The sequence below is a fragment of the Rhinatrema bivittatum genome, chromosome 8 (assembly GCF_901001135.1).
Source record: "Rhinatrema bivittatum chromosome 8, aRhiBiv1.1, whole genome shotgun sequence".
NCBI classification, from domain to species: Eukaryota; Metazoa; Chordata; class Amphibia; order Gymnophiona; family Rhinatrematidae; genus Rhinatrema; species Rhinatrema bivittatum.
In genome coordinates, this window is record NC_042622.1 from 198,698,105 (window position 1) to 198,713,485 (window position 15,381).

Consider the following 15,381-nt stretch of genomic DNA (forward strand, 5'->3'; position numbering starts at 1 on the left):
CTTGAGAGTTTTATACTTCCGTCAAGTCAGTTTCCCTGATGTAGCATCACTCTTCACATTTTCCGCATTGAATAATATACACTACATTCTCTTATGTTGTGTCTCTCCTATATGAGTAAGTATGGGGTCCCACAATGTGTACATTATCCTCATCAGTGAAAGAGTTCAGAAGTTAAAGAAGAAAATACATCGACAGAGAAGATCAAGTTGACACTTTTGTGGAGGATACCCTTGTTCCAATGACGGTATGATTGGGTTACTAGAAGGGAACTTCAGAACCATCCTTGAATGTAAGATATTAAAAACGAAACTAATTAAAAGACATTGGAACACACTCAGGGTAACTTAATTGGAGCACTGGTTTCCTTACCCATTACCAGACCGTCGTCCTGTAGCTGAAAAGTCTGCTCTTTGCCTTTGTTTTCTAACTCTTTTGCAAAAAAAATAACTCCCTACCACTCAGTCTCCCAATCCTTTTAATCTACCACCCTTTGTTTTCAGACTTATAAACACTACCCTGGAACTGCAGCATGCAAATGGACAACATCGTCCTTAGCTCATTTCGCATTGATCTGATGAAGGGCGCAAAGCAGAGAAAAATGAATCATGAATGTATCTTAGGACTCACATTGTAAAATGTGAACTCCTCAATACTCAATAAGGCAATTTATTGACTTTTAGTTCTCTAGATACAGATTTAGAAACTGTACTAAGTAACAGCATGCAATTTTATAAATTAAGCTTAAAAATAGATTTCTAAAACATTAGAACTCGGGTAATAACTTCTGTGCCAACAGCAATCATAAACCTTTACTGTATGTTGTTCAGTATAACAAAACGCAAATAAGAAGTAGGTAAAAATAATATAAAAAGCCAAACCCCATCACATAATAATGCAGCACAAACAAAAAGCATTTTAGTGCCACGCTGGGTCACATCAAAAGGTTTGAGAAATAAAATATGAGAGGCAGTAGATGATTTTAATATGCATAATCTGACAGAAGAGTATAATCCTACCCTAAGATGGGAAGCGTTGAAGGCTGTAGTTAGAGGGCAAATAATTGCGTATGCAAGCCATTAAAAACAGATAAAAGAGCCAAACGGTGAATTAGAAAATCAAATTAAAGAGTTGGAACAAAAACATAATTGTTCTCTGAAAACATTGAAGAGATTGAACTTGGCAAGGGATGAGTTAAAGTTGCTACCAGTAAGTGAAATAGAAAAAGCAATGCATTTTTCTAAACAGAGATATTATGAATGCGGGGACAAAATGGGATCATTATTGGCTAAGGCAATTTGTGTTCACAGAGAAAATTCCATTATATATGGGATTAGAGATGGGCAAGGAAATTAATAAATTGTTTGCTAATCATTTTGCAAACTTCTGCAGAGCCCAGCAGGAACCAGAAGAGCAGGCTATGAATTATTTTTTTAAATTCTCTGGGATTGCCGCGATTGATGGGAGAGGAGGCAGAAATCATACCAAGTGAGGTGGAAAGGGCCATTAAGGCTTTAGGAGGGGAAAAAGCCTGGGCCCTGATGGGGGTACCCTATTGAATTTTATAAGGCTTTCTTGGACCTATTGACTCCCGGTTTGTGCGGGTTATTTAATTATTTATGAACCCCTGGCACAACAGTAGGAACTTTAACGGAAGCTCTTTTGGTATTCATATATAAAACAGCAAGGGATCCATTAGAATGGGCTTCTTATAGTCCTGTATCCCTCATTAATACAGATATTAAGTTATTAGTGAAGGTTTTACAATTTTGGTTGGAGGAGATGGTTAGAGCTGGTGAACCCAGACCAAACTGGATTTATAAAGGGATGGCTGTCAAATAATAATAGGAGGTGATTGTTTAATATTCTACATGTAGCCTCTCAGAAGAAGATTGCCTGGGCAATTATATCTATGGAAGTGGATAAAGCCTTTGACCGAGTGTCATCATATTTATTTGCAGTGCTGAAGTATTTTGTATTTCCAGAGATGTTTTATCTTTTGGATACAGACATTGTATACTGCTCCTGCTGCCAGGTTCCTGTCAAATGTTACACTTTCAGCCTCTTTCCAGATAGGCAGAGGAATGCTGCAGGGAAGCCCCCTGTCTCCCCTGCTATTTGATCTAGCTATCGAGCCCTTCACACAGGCTGTTAGAATATCAAAAGGTTTTGAGGAGTTCACATTTTACAATGCGAGTCCTAAGATCTCGCTAAACACAGATGATGCGTTAATATACTTGACAAATCTGTCTAAATCCTTAACAGGCATTGATGACCCTCCTAGAACAATTTAGCAAGATATCCAGATGTGTTACCAATTATTCTAAATCTGAATTAATGTTGCTGGAGCCAGCTAGGAGGCGCCTGCCAGAGAGAGAGAGTTTTCAGGAATCTAAGGAGGGGGTTCACGTACTTGGGGATCTGGGTCTCAAAAGATGTATGCAGAGCTGGATAAAGATAATTATATTTCAGTATTTCAGAAGATAAAGATGGATTTAAGGAGCTGGTCGTCATTGCCAGTTTCACTTCTGGGTCAGGTTAATTTGATCAAGATGGCCATTTTGCCCAGATTGATTTATGCATTTATGCATTCCTAAAAACCATTCAGGCCTCTTGTCTTCTCCCAGTTCCTGCTTCCCCTGTTTTATTGTAACTTTTTTGCTTCTCGTCACCTGTTAAACGTTCTAGGTTATCACCCCCCTTGTTACTTGTAAACCGGCATGATGTGATTCTATCATGAATGCCGGTATAAAAAAGCTTTAAATAAATAAAATAAATTTTCCCTGTGATGTGCCTAGGAGAGTCTTACAGGCCCTCAGGAGAGAGATCTACTTTTAATTGGAAGGGTAAACCCCCCACGACTGAAATATGATGAATTGGGCAAGCCAAAAGAGATGGGCGGTCTTAGATTGCCAAAGTTTCTATGGTATTATCGGTCTTGTAGGATTGTATGCTTGCAGATGTAGTTGGGAATGGATCCCCCAGAGTCTTGGCTTTGGATGGAGGTGGGAGGGGCAAGGGGTTGGAGCTTGGGATCATTGTTGCATATGCTCCCTATGGCTAAGATTTATAGGCAAAGTGTACGAAGGCACCCAATTTTAGCCCATATGCTTCGAGTGTGGAAAGCAATTAAATTGAATATCAAAACATTAGAGGCCCTGAGGTCTTACATGTCTCCTTTATCATGGAATTCTGGTCTATCCAAACCCACCTTCTCGCCAGATATAGAAAAATGGGAGGCAGGCGGACTTAGATTTTATGGACAGTTAATAGAGGACGGTGGATTTAAATCCTTTACTAAATTGATGAGTGAGCTCCAGATACCTCTTTCTGCCCAGTATTTGTATTTGCAGTTGTAAAAAGACTCATCACAATTTGAAATTAATTATGACGAGTTGGAAGAATGTGAAGGAATAGAAGGGGTGCTAGTTTGTAAAAGAAGAGCACGACATCTGATATCTGTTTTATATATCACTAGTGATGGCACGACAGCTAAATTAATTTAGCAGTGGAATAGTTACTTGAGTACTGATCTTGATGCCTGAGATCGGAAATCTATATGGAAGGCCGCAAGAAATATCTCTATTTGTAATAAGGGTCAAGAATTGCTTTACATATTATTGCACAGACTGTATCGTACACCTGTTTTTTGGGGGGATTTTTTGCTCCATGAGTGGCACGTACTTTGACATGTGGTGAGAGTTTTAGTTAGAAGTAACTGACCATATCTCAAGGGTATGTAAACAACTGCTAACAGTAAGTGCTGTTTTATATTTGCTGGGGAAATGAGAGGACATAGGAAACTGGTTGGCCATATGTTGCATGCAGCGTGACTCACAATAGCCCACCAGTGAAAGTGTGCCCTCGCGACATTGTTGGGATATGAAGTAGAAAAATTGACCTATATGTTGTAGAATAGGATAGAGAGTCTGACCAGATATGGGGCCCATACTGGACATGGAGGGGAGCAGATGTAAGGGATTGATTTTTGAAGCTGGTTATTATTGTGGGCTTTCATAGGAAGACGTACAGGGTGACCAAGTTCAGATATCTCATTGTTCTTTTCTTTTTCTGTGTAATTCTCTCTGCAGTGATATTCAAATGATGTTAGAATGCATTACAATGTATTTATTGTTGCCTGTTTAGAAAATTACAACTAAGTCCATCAAGCAGAGTATCCCATCCCTGAGAGTGGCTGATCCCAGAAAAGTAGATACAATTTTTGTTCACTCCTTGGTGGGCTTCCTGGAGTCACTTGACTACTGTTTATGGACTTTTCCACCAGGAACTTATCCAAACTTTTTTTTTTTTTTTTTTTAACCCAGGAGGTTGCTGTGACCCCCAGCCTCTGGCAACAAGTTCTGGAGCTTGATTGTGTGTTGGGTGAAAAATTATATTCTTCAATTTGTTTTAAATCTGCTTCCTTGTTAGTAGTACTAGGACTAAAAATGGTTCCCTGTGCAATACACAGGACAGTTCTGTAGAGTAAGACACATTCTGACCACCGTGTTCTCTTTCCCTCCGTAGGTGGCCCAGTACGAGAGTTCCCAGTGTTTGGAGAAATTGAAGGCATTTTCCTGGTTGGCGTTATCGATGAACTGCATTACACTCCGAAGGGAGAGCTGGAGCTAAACGAGTTAAAGACACGAGGCCATCCATCATTGCCTGGTAGAGCTCAGAAGAGAAAATACCATTTACAGGTGGGGGCCAATACACAACTAGTGATGTAGCAATATCTGTTTTGGAAACATGGCTTTGTGTTCTGTTTTAAAACAAGTACAGCAACTATTCTCTGACAAGTACAGAAGCACTTGGGAAGAGCACGTCTTTAAGGATCTGTTCTGAGAGAGGTTTTTCTATTCCATTTCTATGTCAAAACTTTTTTTTGACAGTGAAAACTTTTGCCTCCGACTCTTGCTGAGAACTTAATCAGCCATGGACGCAGTCTTGTGCAGGTTGTCTGGAAAGGCAGTTTATCCATTTATTAAATGAAATTGCATTGTCTGTAAAGCAAGGTAACCCATGCCTTTTGTGAGTCAGGGTGGTTCCAGACTTGTGAAAGGAGTGGGGGACTGGGGAGGAAGAATGGAGATGATTACTGTAGGCATTAGAATAGACCGGTGGGTCCCAACCTTTTCCCCATTGTCACACAGCTGACGGACAACACTCACATATGTGACACACTGCTCATTATAATCCACAGCAAAAATAAAAGCAATACTGGGTCTTTGTTTTATTGTTAAGAATGACACAAGGGAAACATAAGTACTTTTTCTGAACAGAAATTACATAAATAGCAAACCAGAACAGCATCAACTTCCAGCACTCAAATAGTAACCACCTTACCTAAGAAAAGGCAACCCTGGAAATATTACACCAGGCCTTAAAACTCCAATACGCCTCCAGTTAGGAAAACGGAAAAAGGCAGGCTACTATAGATCCTACACAGAAACTACACGCCAGCAGAAAACCTCACCTGAATCACATGTGCTGACCCTCACCTAACAAAGAATAAAGAGACCATAAAGTATAACTAGAAGCATGCAGAAAAAACTGAATTGGAAACTGCAACAAGCCAGAGTCTCTGTATGCAGTGTAACAAAGGAAAAAAGAAACATCACCAGTCCTTATAAAACAAATCAAGAAATATAAAATCAGTAGCAGTAAAACCGTACTAACAAAAAGAACAGATTATTTCAAAACAGCTGATGAATGGAATATCCAATAATTAAAAACTCAATAAAAAATTTGTAGACACCAATAAAATATTTCAAAACAGCAGACACAAAGACCCAGTAATGAAAAATAATAAGGATACAAAAAATGTTTTGCTCTGCATACCTGGGAACATTTGATTTCCAGGTGCCCAAAGATTGTTGTGAATGGGGTGGAGCAGGGGGTTTGCTTGCAACTTTCTCCTCTGTCACACACACATATACACATGCTCTCTCTCTCACTTACATATACAGGTTCTCAATCACACTTCCATACATGCTATCTCTCACACGCAAAGGATCTTAATCACAAACGGGCTCTCAATCACTCACTCACATGCGCACATACACACACGATCTCAAGCAAATATGCTCGCTCACTCACTCTCTCCCCCCCCCCCCTCAGCCGCCTCCTCTTCAGGCCCTCGCAGTCTCGAGAAAGAAGACCCATCGGCCGCGGGGGCTGACGCTGCTCTAGGCCGCACAGCTCTTCTGCTTCGGGCCGATGCTGCAGCGCTTGTACTTTAGCGTGGTCTCTTCTCCCCACGCATGCGGTCGCTGCTCACTGCTTCCTCCTCTGGGGCCGCAGTGGACGGGAAGGAGAGACCCATGCTGCAAGTGCCGCCGACTCCAGCTCTCCTGCTGCGTTCCGCCCAGGCTATCAGCATTTCAGGCCCGGGCAGAGGAAGAGTTCTCGTCTCGCCGGGGCAGGGAAGAGCAGCGGGGGGGACCAGGAAGCGTGGTAACACGCTTGTTGAGAACCGCTGGAAGAGAAGACTTCTCTTTCGGGAAAGCAAGTGAAGAAAAATGGTGGGGGGGGGGGGAAGGGAATTAATAAAATATTGGTATAAGCAGGTTGTGCTTCTGGGGACAGGAAATCTTGTACCATATAGAGAATACTGTAAACAAGGGGCTTGCTTTTCCTGTGACCTGTTTTTTACCCAGCAGAAAGGATTCTTTTGGATAGTGTGGGCTGTTTTTTTTTTTTCTTTAACACTAATTATACTTTTTTTGTTTGTTTGTCTGTCTTTTCTACCTCAGGTCCAGGTGTATAAACTTATTTTTGACGCCATGGTGAGAGGGCAGATGAACCTAGGCAATCTTATTGGTCACCTCGGTCTCAACCCAGAGCAGCCATTGGGGACCCAAGTTAGAGAGCACGTGCAAAGCGCCGGCCTTACCGTGAACTGCTTTGGTGACCTCCTGGAGCTGACTTGCCTCAACTTGACCTTTTCCGACCTCCCCAACATAGACCGTTTAAGACTGGAGTACCACTATCAGGGGGACAGCTCCTTGATTGGAGCAGAAATGGTGCGCTTTGAAGGCAGCGACGTTAAAGAGCAGTTAGGGGGCTACATAGCCTACTGGAAAGGGCAACGAGAACCAAAGGGGGTGGACATTGAAGAGGCTTGGAAATGCCAGAGCTGTGGCTATGCAGAGATCTGTGAATGGAGAGAGAAGAGGGGAACGGTGATCAGCCATGCAAAGAAAGCTAAACAGTGACAATTCCCCGTTTTTGGTTTTTTGGGGGGTTTTTTTTTAGGGGCAGAACTGTTTTTTCACTTGCATAAATCATCGCAAACTTTGAAACCTGCAAAGGAGATCTTCGTTTGAAATGTAGTAAGACAAATTGTTGGAGGGAGACTAAGAAAAAAAAACCGGTAACAATTTAGAGTTAAAATTTTTTTTTTTTTAAATAAATAAATAATCCGCCTCCGAAGAAGGATGTTTAACTTGGTGTCTGCTGCTCATCTGTAAGAGATCAAAGGAGTGTTTGTTCTTTCATACTGGAAGATGCCAGTATGAAAGACCAAAGATTCCACTCCTGCTCAGTGCCTTGTGCCTTTTCTTTATGCATACAGGTAAAAGTATTCCTGTTATATTTAGCTGTGTGCAGCGTATTTTATAAAGTACAACCAAACTAGTTGGCTTTTTGGAGGCCAGGGCCTTGTGACCATGTGATGGGTCATGCTCTGTGCTATCTCTTAATTTGTCCTATCCCAGATTGTGTACTAATGATTAATGTGAATTGGGGGTTTAGGCCTGCTACTCGGTGATTGATGATGATTGAATTCTATTGGAGCTTGTTCCTAAATCGTGCAACACTGGCTGTATTGCAGTCGGGGTATTTTGCTTGGCAACCCCTGCCTCTCTTTCATTAACAGAAGAAGTCTGCCGGAACATGATGGAAAGGATTTACTCGTGCTTTATAGAGAATGAATGTGAATTCTTCTCCAGGACTGCGGGGATACTGCATCCTTTCACCCTCCTCTTCTCTCTCTCTCGCTGTAGTACTGAGCTTTTACCAGAGCTTCTTTCAGCTGTTCTTCACCTGTTTCTCCATTAGTGGTGTGGAAAGCAGCAGCAAAGAAAAATGTCATGTTTTCAAATCAGTATTATTCATCTGGATCATTGTGTAAATATGTGGCTTCTTATTTTTACTATTATAGATTTCCATACTAAAAGTAAACATTTTTTTTTAAGATTGTATTATCTATTTGCATCATATAGTTTCATCTCTGCATGCCTTACCCTTCAAGTACATTTATAAAGTCAAAAGAGTATATTCTTAATTTGCGATATGGAGTTAGATTGTTCAAAGAGCAGCTCAGCAGTGAACTTAACTGGTTCGTTTTAATCAATAACTTTTTCCAAATAGCCACAGCTAACTGGGTAAAGTTGCGGCTGAGTATCCAGTGAATTTGCACAGTTAGATTTAAGGCAGCCATCTCAGCGGCACCACTTAGGGGAATTTATTTAGCCGATTAGCGCGGAATAAAACCCTGGCCCAGGCAAAAGCTGACTCCGCTCCTTTTTTTTGTTTGACTGAATCTGTGCCAGATAGATTTTTACCCGGCCAAGGGAGGGGAAATTTTAACCCAGTTAAGAATGATGCAGTTAAAAAATGATGATAATTTTAATCACACATGTTGACCCCATAGCACCATATCAAAACGAACCAGTTGATGGTGGCCTCGTGGATCCAGTAGGAACAAATTCCACTAGGCTCCTGCCATCACTTTTGGCATGGAGCTGTTTTAACCACCATGTTTATGAGTTTTGAAAGTTTCTATACTAGCAAACTCTAGCTATAAAGCCCTGTCGGTTTGTTTATTTTTCAAGTATATTTTGTTAGCTGTTGGCATGTTAGGAAGAAGCACTCTCTCAAAATACCTTTATCTTGAAATTTCTCAGCCTGAACATTCTTTCCCATAATTCCTTTGGAACAAAAACTGTCAAAAATTAGAGCCATGAAGTTTTCAGTTTGGAAGGGAAAAGGTGGCTGGTGCTGCTAGGATCAAGGTAGCAACCAAGCATACACAAAACAAAAAATACCGTCTCTTAACACAGGCTGTCTTGGTAGTAGGCCCCCTCTTTTTCCTATTTCTGCTCAAAATAAATGCACGCTGATTTAAGCTTGCTCTGGCTCCTGATCCACGGTGCAAAGCATGTCCCAGGGCATCGTGGGGCAGTTTTCCCCTAGAAATGCTGTGCTATTGTTGCCCTTGGACATTATCCCTGTCCTGTTCCTTCCCCCCCCCCCCATGATGAGTACAAACAAAATGGCTACTAGGAGCCATGTAAACAATTTTTAAAGAAAAATAAGACTTTTTGGAGGCAATTTTCCAAAGGATTTATGCATGGCAATAGCCTTTTGGAAAAAGCCAGGGGGGTGGGAGGGAGAGAGAGTACACACAAAAGTGATTTCACGTCTAGTTGTATATGCATTCCAAAGAAGTAGTTTGGGAAGGAATTGCAGGTTTGCTTTTCAAAAGTAAACCCTTAAATCCACAAGCACACATCTACCCCTACTAGAGGATGGGAATGAAGAAAAGAGTGCATGGGGGTAACTTGCTGTGGCAGTTACTACCCTTAACAATCAAGCCTTCATACTGTTGATGCAACTCATTATTGCTCTCTGCTTCAATGGCAGGGGGAAAGGGGGAATTAGACTCAGACAGCAACCAACAAGAGCATTGAATTTTACGCTCTGGGAAAATAAACAAGCATGGGGGTAACTTGCTAATGCGGCCGTTTCTACCCTTAACCAATAAGCCTAATATGTTTGATGCAGCTCTAACACTGCTCTCTGCTTCAACGGCAAGAGGCAATAGGGAATTGGACTCACAGCAACCAACAACTGCCCTGACTTTAACGGTCTGGGAAACTGATAAGTATGGGGAGTGACCTATATGGCGCGAAAGATGCTACTATAAGCTTGCTGGGTAGATTAGATGGACCATTTGGTCCTTTTCTGCCGTCATTTCTGTTTCTATGCTGCCAAGCAGATGGTAAATGTGTGCATATATGTTGGCATGTTGTCTGTGCATACTGGAGAATTTTCAGAGTGGCCTTACGTGCATGAGTCTGCTTTTGAAAATTTGGGCTAAAGTCTGCATGTGCTTTCTATATGCAAACGTCAGTCCTTTTGCGGGCAGCTGAAAATGACCCTCTGTAAGTACGTCTCTTCTTCACAGGGTGACTAAACAGATGCTAAGATCTAAACGCTGAAGAACAGATTTTTTGATTGATAACGTTTTCAAAAGCAACATCTGCCGTAGCAGTACTGCTGCGAAGATGAGAACCAGAGATGTACTCCCAGTTATAAAAAGGAGAAAGACAGACAAGGTCAAAAAAGTATATTGTGTTTCGAAAGGAAACAAACAAGGTACAATATATTCAATAAATCTCGCTTACCAGTTAGCAAGGGTAAAACTTAGTTTCCTCTTAACCTTACTGGTTGCACCAAGAAAGTAGCAGTTGCACACTGCCCTTTTATGTGCATCTAATTTCATTGTTGCCATTAAGGTCATACCATGATTAATTAAAAAAAACAAAACCTTACATTAAATGAAATCTTAAGGAGGGCCTGCAGAAACCAGCATGCATAAGGATAGATGTTAGAAAATCGGGAGAGGTCTGACCTTTCATCATGGCAGTGTTAGTGTCTGAAAACACTTGCCATGTTCTTGTGACCTGGTTTGGCCTCTGTTGGAAACAGGCTGCTGGGCTTGATGGACCCTTGGTCTGACCCAGCATGGCAATTTCTTAACCTCCTGGGAGCCTATTTGATCATTATGAAAATGACTAGAGATAATCATAGTCATATGCCAACTGTGGCATCACATTAATGCCAGTATGTAGCAAAACATGCAGTTCCATTTCCTGTCCCTTCCCTTTAAACTACATCATGTCACATGAATTTTATCTTACCAGTGGCTTAACACCCTTCTACGCTTCTGGTAATAACTGAACATTTGCCTATCAGTTGCCCAACAGAACAATTAGTCCCAGGCTACTGTATTTATAGGCAGATTTTCACAATAAAGTCCTCATACATAGTTCTGGAAAGTGTAGATAGGGATAGTTTGAAGCATGTGAAATATCTGCCACTGTGCTGAAAATTGTATCTGCTCTCAGTAGTTTGTCAAAAATAAAATCTAGTTCTTGTGCGTATTTTTGTTCCTGACGTTTTTCTCGTGCCACAGGAATGGGGCAGTGTGCGGCACAGGGGACAGATGAAGGAAACACATGAATGATCTTAAAGAAGTTCTTTGGTTGAAAAAGTCATTTGCTAATATATATATATATTTTTTTTTTTTATTTTTTTTTTTTATTTTTTTTTGCTTGCTTCTCTCTTGTGTGTGTAAGTTAGAGCTCATACTGTACTGGCTTCTTTGAATGACTGGCAATTGACCATCTCCCGTAGAACTGCTGAGACTTGCCACTGATCTACTTGAGTCTCAGGCTACAGACCACCAACATTAGTTTGTCTGGCTCATGGGTGGGAAGGGCAAGGTGCCAAACAGATATCACAGACTACTCTGCTGCTACTAGGCCCAAAATGGATCCTCCAAGCAGCAGTTGGGAACCTTGATGACAGCAGTCGAAAAGAGAACCTGCAGGAGGCTAAAACTTAGGGCCCATCCAGGGAGCCTTCTTATAGAAGCAACAGAGATCAAGGAAAGCTATGAAGATAGGCAAGGAGATATTTGGTTCCTGAGAAATGGCCCAGATAAAAGACTCTTCCAATGATTAGCACCAATAAATGTTATCCTGCTTTCATCAGTAGGCCTCCTGATTTATTTTTTTCAACATGCACAAGAAACAGGATGTAAATAACCGCTACGAAAGAAAAGTATATCCACCATGATTCTGTCTAGTTCTACTGAAAATGATTAAATTTATAAAAAAAAAAAAAAATTGTTAAGGAAAATGGATTAAGGCATAGTGAGAACCAAATTTCTGACACAGCCATCATTCCCACTCCCCATCTCAAAACGGCTTAAAGGCAAGGCATCCTATTTAATGTTCAGCTCAGTGTACCGCACAAGCTATAGTTCACCATTGTGATATCCATCACAGCTCAGCAGCTTTTCAGTTAATTTACCAGTAGCTCTGCTGGGCTGGCATTATTGTGTTTGAAAAGGGAATGGTCCAGGAAAAACAAGAACAAGTGACAACACTATGTACTGTACCAACTGTCACACAACCTTGGTTTTCCTCCAGGCCACCTGGCCGGATGTAATTAAATTTTTCTCTCCATGGGCTTGATGGTATTTGCCAGACTGCTACAGGATGGAGCCTAAGGTAACTTCAGAGCAAAATTGGTTGTTTATAAGACAAGCTTGCGATCTATTTATTTAATGTTTGGGTACTTGCCAGGTTCTTATGGCCTGGATTGGCCACTGTTGGACACAGGATGCTGGGCTTGATGGACCCTTGCTCTGACCCAGCATGGCATGTTCTTATGTAAAACAATTGGAAGGGTCTGGCAATATATTTGGGCTTTAGAATTGGGTAAAGATGCAGTGAACGTTTTTCTTCCTCTTGATTGATGCATACAAAGAACTGTAAGGAAATCAGAAAACATTTGAGCTTGAGAAACGTTTGGTCTTTCCATCTAAGCAACTTAATGACACTTGGTTCACCTTGGGGGTCGTCACTCATTTTGCGATCAAAAAGGAGGCTGAAGCAAATAGCTATACAGACCAGCTAGTGAACTCCTCAAGTCATTACATTACCTTCCTATCTGTTTCCACATACAGTTCAAGCTCCTCTTACCTACAAGATCCTTCACCTACAACCTAACACTCTCTCTCCTATCTCGTCCTACATCCCTCCTCATGAATTCTGCTTATCGGGTAAGTCACTCTTATCTTTGCCCTTTTCCACTGCCAACTCCTGACCCTGTGCTTTCCACCTTGGAATAGACTTCCTGAATTGGTCTGCCATGCTCATTTTCTGGCCTTATAAATATCCAGTCTAAAACCCAGCCTGCTTTATAAATCTTAACCCCTGCTTATCCCCTCACAGTCTTATTGATTTTAACCGTGTCCTTCATAAATGAAATTCCTAAAGAGGTCGATTTTAAAAGTAGCGCGCGCTCGGTTCTCTGCGCGTGCACATGGATGAGCTGATTTTATAACATGAGCACGCCAGCGCATGCATGTTATGAAATCCAATGGCCACGCGCATTGGGGGGGGGGAGGAATTTTAAACCTACGCGCGGTGCTGCAAGCAGACCTCCCCCAGTTCCCTCCCGGTCTGCTCCAATTAAGGAGTGGACCGGGAGGGAACTTTCCTTTCCCTAACCCTACCCCTTCCTACGTCTTCCCCTCTCCTCCCTGATCCCTAACCTAACCCTACCTATCCCTAATTTTTTTTGTTACTTACTGCTCCTCTGGAGCAGAAATAATCTGTGCGTGGCTGCTGGCGCACACTTCCTCAGGACAGTGGCTAATGGCACAGTCCCTGACTGCCCCCGCCCAGACCACGTCCCCCAGGCCGCCCCTTTTCCTCGGCCGGCACTTCTGCACGTACCAGGGTTTATGTACATGGCTGGGTCCATTGTAAAATGCACATGCGCGAGGCCCGGCTACGCACGTAGCCCTTTGAAAATTTACTTGAAAGTCTCTTTAGTCCTGTATAATTGTCTGGATCCTATGCTCAGTGGAGCAGGGACTGTCTTGTGTATCATTGCCTACCTCAAGTAATGCTATAGAAGTGATAAATAGTAGCAGTAATTAAAGTTTTGGTATTTAAAACTGGAGATGGCTGAAGAGTGGCAAAGTGCACACAAATGAGTGCATAAGGAAGAATTTCATACCTGCTCCAAACCACAGAATGCATTAATCACCTCATTTTGATACCCAAAGTCTCACCTCATAGCAACAATATTTGGAATAGGCAGCAAGAGCCTGAAAGCATTTGCCTGTATTTCAGTACCCACAACCTTATTTGCATAATTTTTAAAACACACATTTCTGATGGTATTTTCATGTCATTTGAAAACACCAACAAAACAAGCTCTCTAGTTTGATGTCATTTAAAAATGACATAAATACTAATGACATTTTATTTTAATTTCATTAGCTTTTTATTTTTCAAGAAAGGAGATAGCCTAGGCCACTGGCCCATTCCACCAGCAGCTGGTCTGGGCCACTGGTGGATACCATCCCTGGTCCAGATAATTGCCAAAGCCTTTTCTACCAGTGGCTTTAGAGAAGCAGCGATGGTCCGAGCCACTGACAAGGCCCATCCCACCAGTAGCCAAAGAAAAGCGGAGCAGCCCGGACCATCAGCAGCACCTATCCTGTCAGTGGCTGATGAGAAGGGAAGATAGTCTGGGCTGCTGGCAGAGCCCATCCCACCAATGGCAAAGGAGAACAGATACAGTCTGGGCTGCTGGCAGAGCCCATCCCACCAATGGCGAAGGAGAACAGATACAGTCTGGGCTGCTGGCAGAGCCCATCCCACCAATGGCGAAGGAGAGCAGATACAGTCTGGGCTGCTGGCAGAGCCCATCCCACCAATGGCGAAGGAGGGCAGATACAGTCTGGGCTGCTGGCAGAGCCCATCCCACCAATGGCGAAGGAGAGCAGATACAGTCTGGGCTGCTGGCAGAGCCCATCCCACCAATGGCGAAGGAGAACAGATACAGTCTGGGCTGCTGGCAGAGCCCATCCCACCAATGGCGAAGGAGGGCAGATACAGTCTGGGCTGCTGGCAGAGCCCATCCCACCAATGGCGAAGGAGGGCAGATACAGTCTGGGCTGCTGGCAGAGCCCATCCCACCAATGGCGAAGGAGGGCAGATACAGTCTGGGCTGCTGGCAGAGCCCATCCCACCAATGGCAAAGGAGAGCAGATACAGTCTGGGTTGCTGGCAGAGCCCATCCCACCAATGGCAAAGGAGAGCAGATACAGTCTGGGCTGCTGGCAGAGCCCATCCCACCAATGGCAAAGGAGAGCAGATACAGTCTGGGTTGCTGGCAGAGCCCATCCCACCAATGGCAAAGGAGAGCAGATACAGTCTGGGCTGCTGGCAGAGCCCATCCCACCAATGGCAAAGGAGAGCAGATACAGTCTGGGCTGCTGGCAGAGCCCAGCCAGCAACTGAAAAGAAGGAGAGAGACAGGGAATTTCCCCAGTAGAGGGAGGGAGAGAGAGAAGGGAAATGGATGGTGACAGGATTCACACAGGTGGTTGACTCCACTGCCAGGGGAAGAAGCAGGAACAAAGATGAGGGAAGGGGGGGGGGACATTTCTTTTTTTTAATTACAACCAGCGAACAGGAAGGAGGTGCTTATTGATTGTAAAACAACAAAATGACTGATATGAAAACAAAAAATAAAATGAAAATTATTTCCTTGCACATCCCTAATAT

The 15,381-nt window shown here is 42.7% G+C and overlaps 1 protein-coding gene across 2 annotated transcripts in view; it reads left to right on the top strand.

Annotated features, from left to right (window-relative positions):
• Window positions 1–8,202, top strand: part of EXO5 (exonuclease 5) — a 37,549-nt gene extending 29,347 nt beyond the window's left edge. For both annotated transcript variants that reach the window (XM_029612459.1, XM_029612458.1), the window contains 2 exons: window positions 4,526–4,698; window positions 6,754–8,202. In XM_029612459.1, the coding sequence (XP_029468319.1) occupies window positions 4,526–4,698; window positions 6,754–7,215 (635 nt within the window). In that variant the 3' untranslated portion in view covers window positions 7,216–8,202. The remainder of the gene's footprint in view (window positions 1–4,525; window positions 4,699–6,753) is intronic.
• The last annotated feature ends 7,179 nt before the right edge of the window (window positions 8,203–15,381 follow it).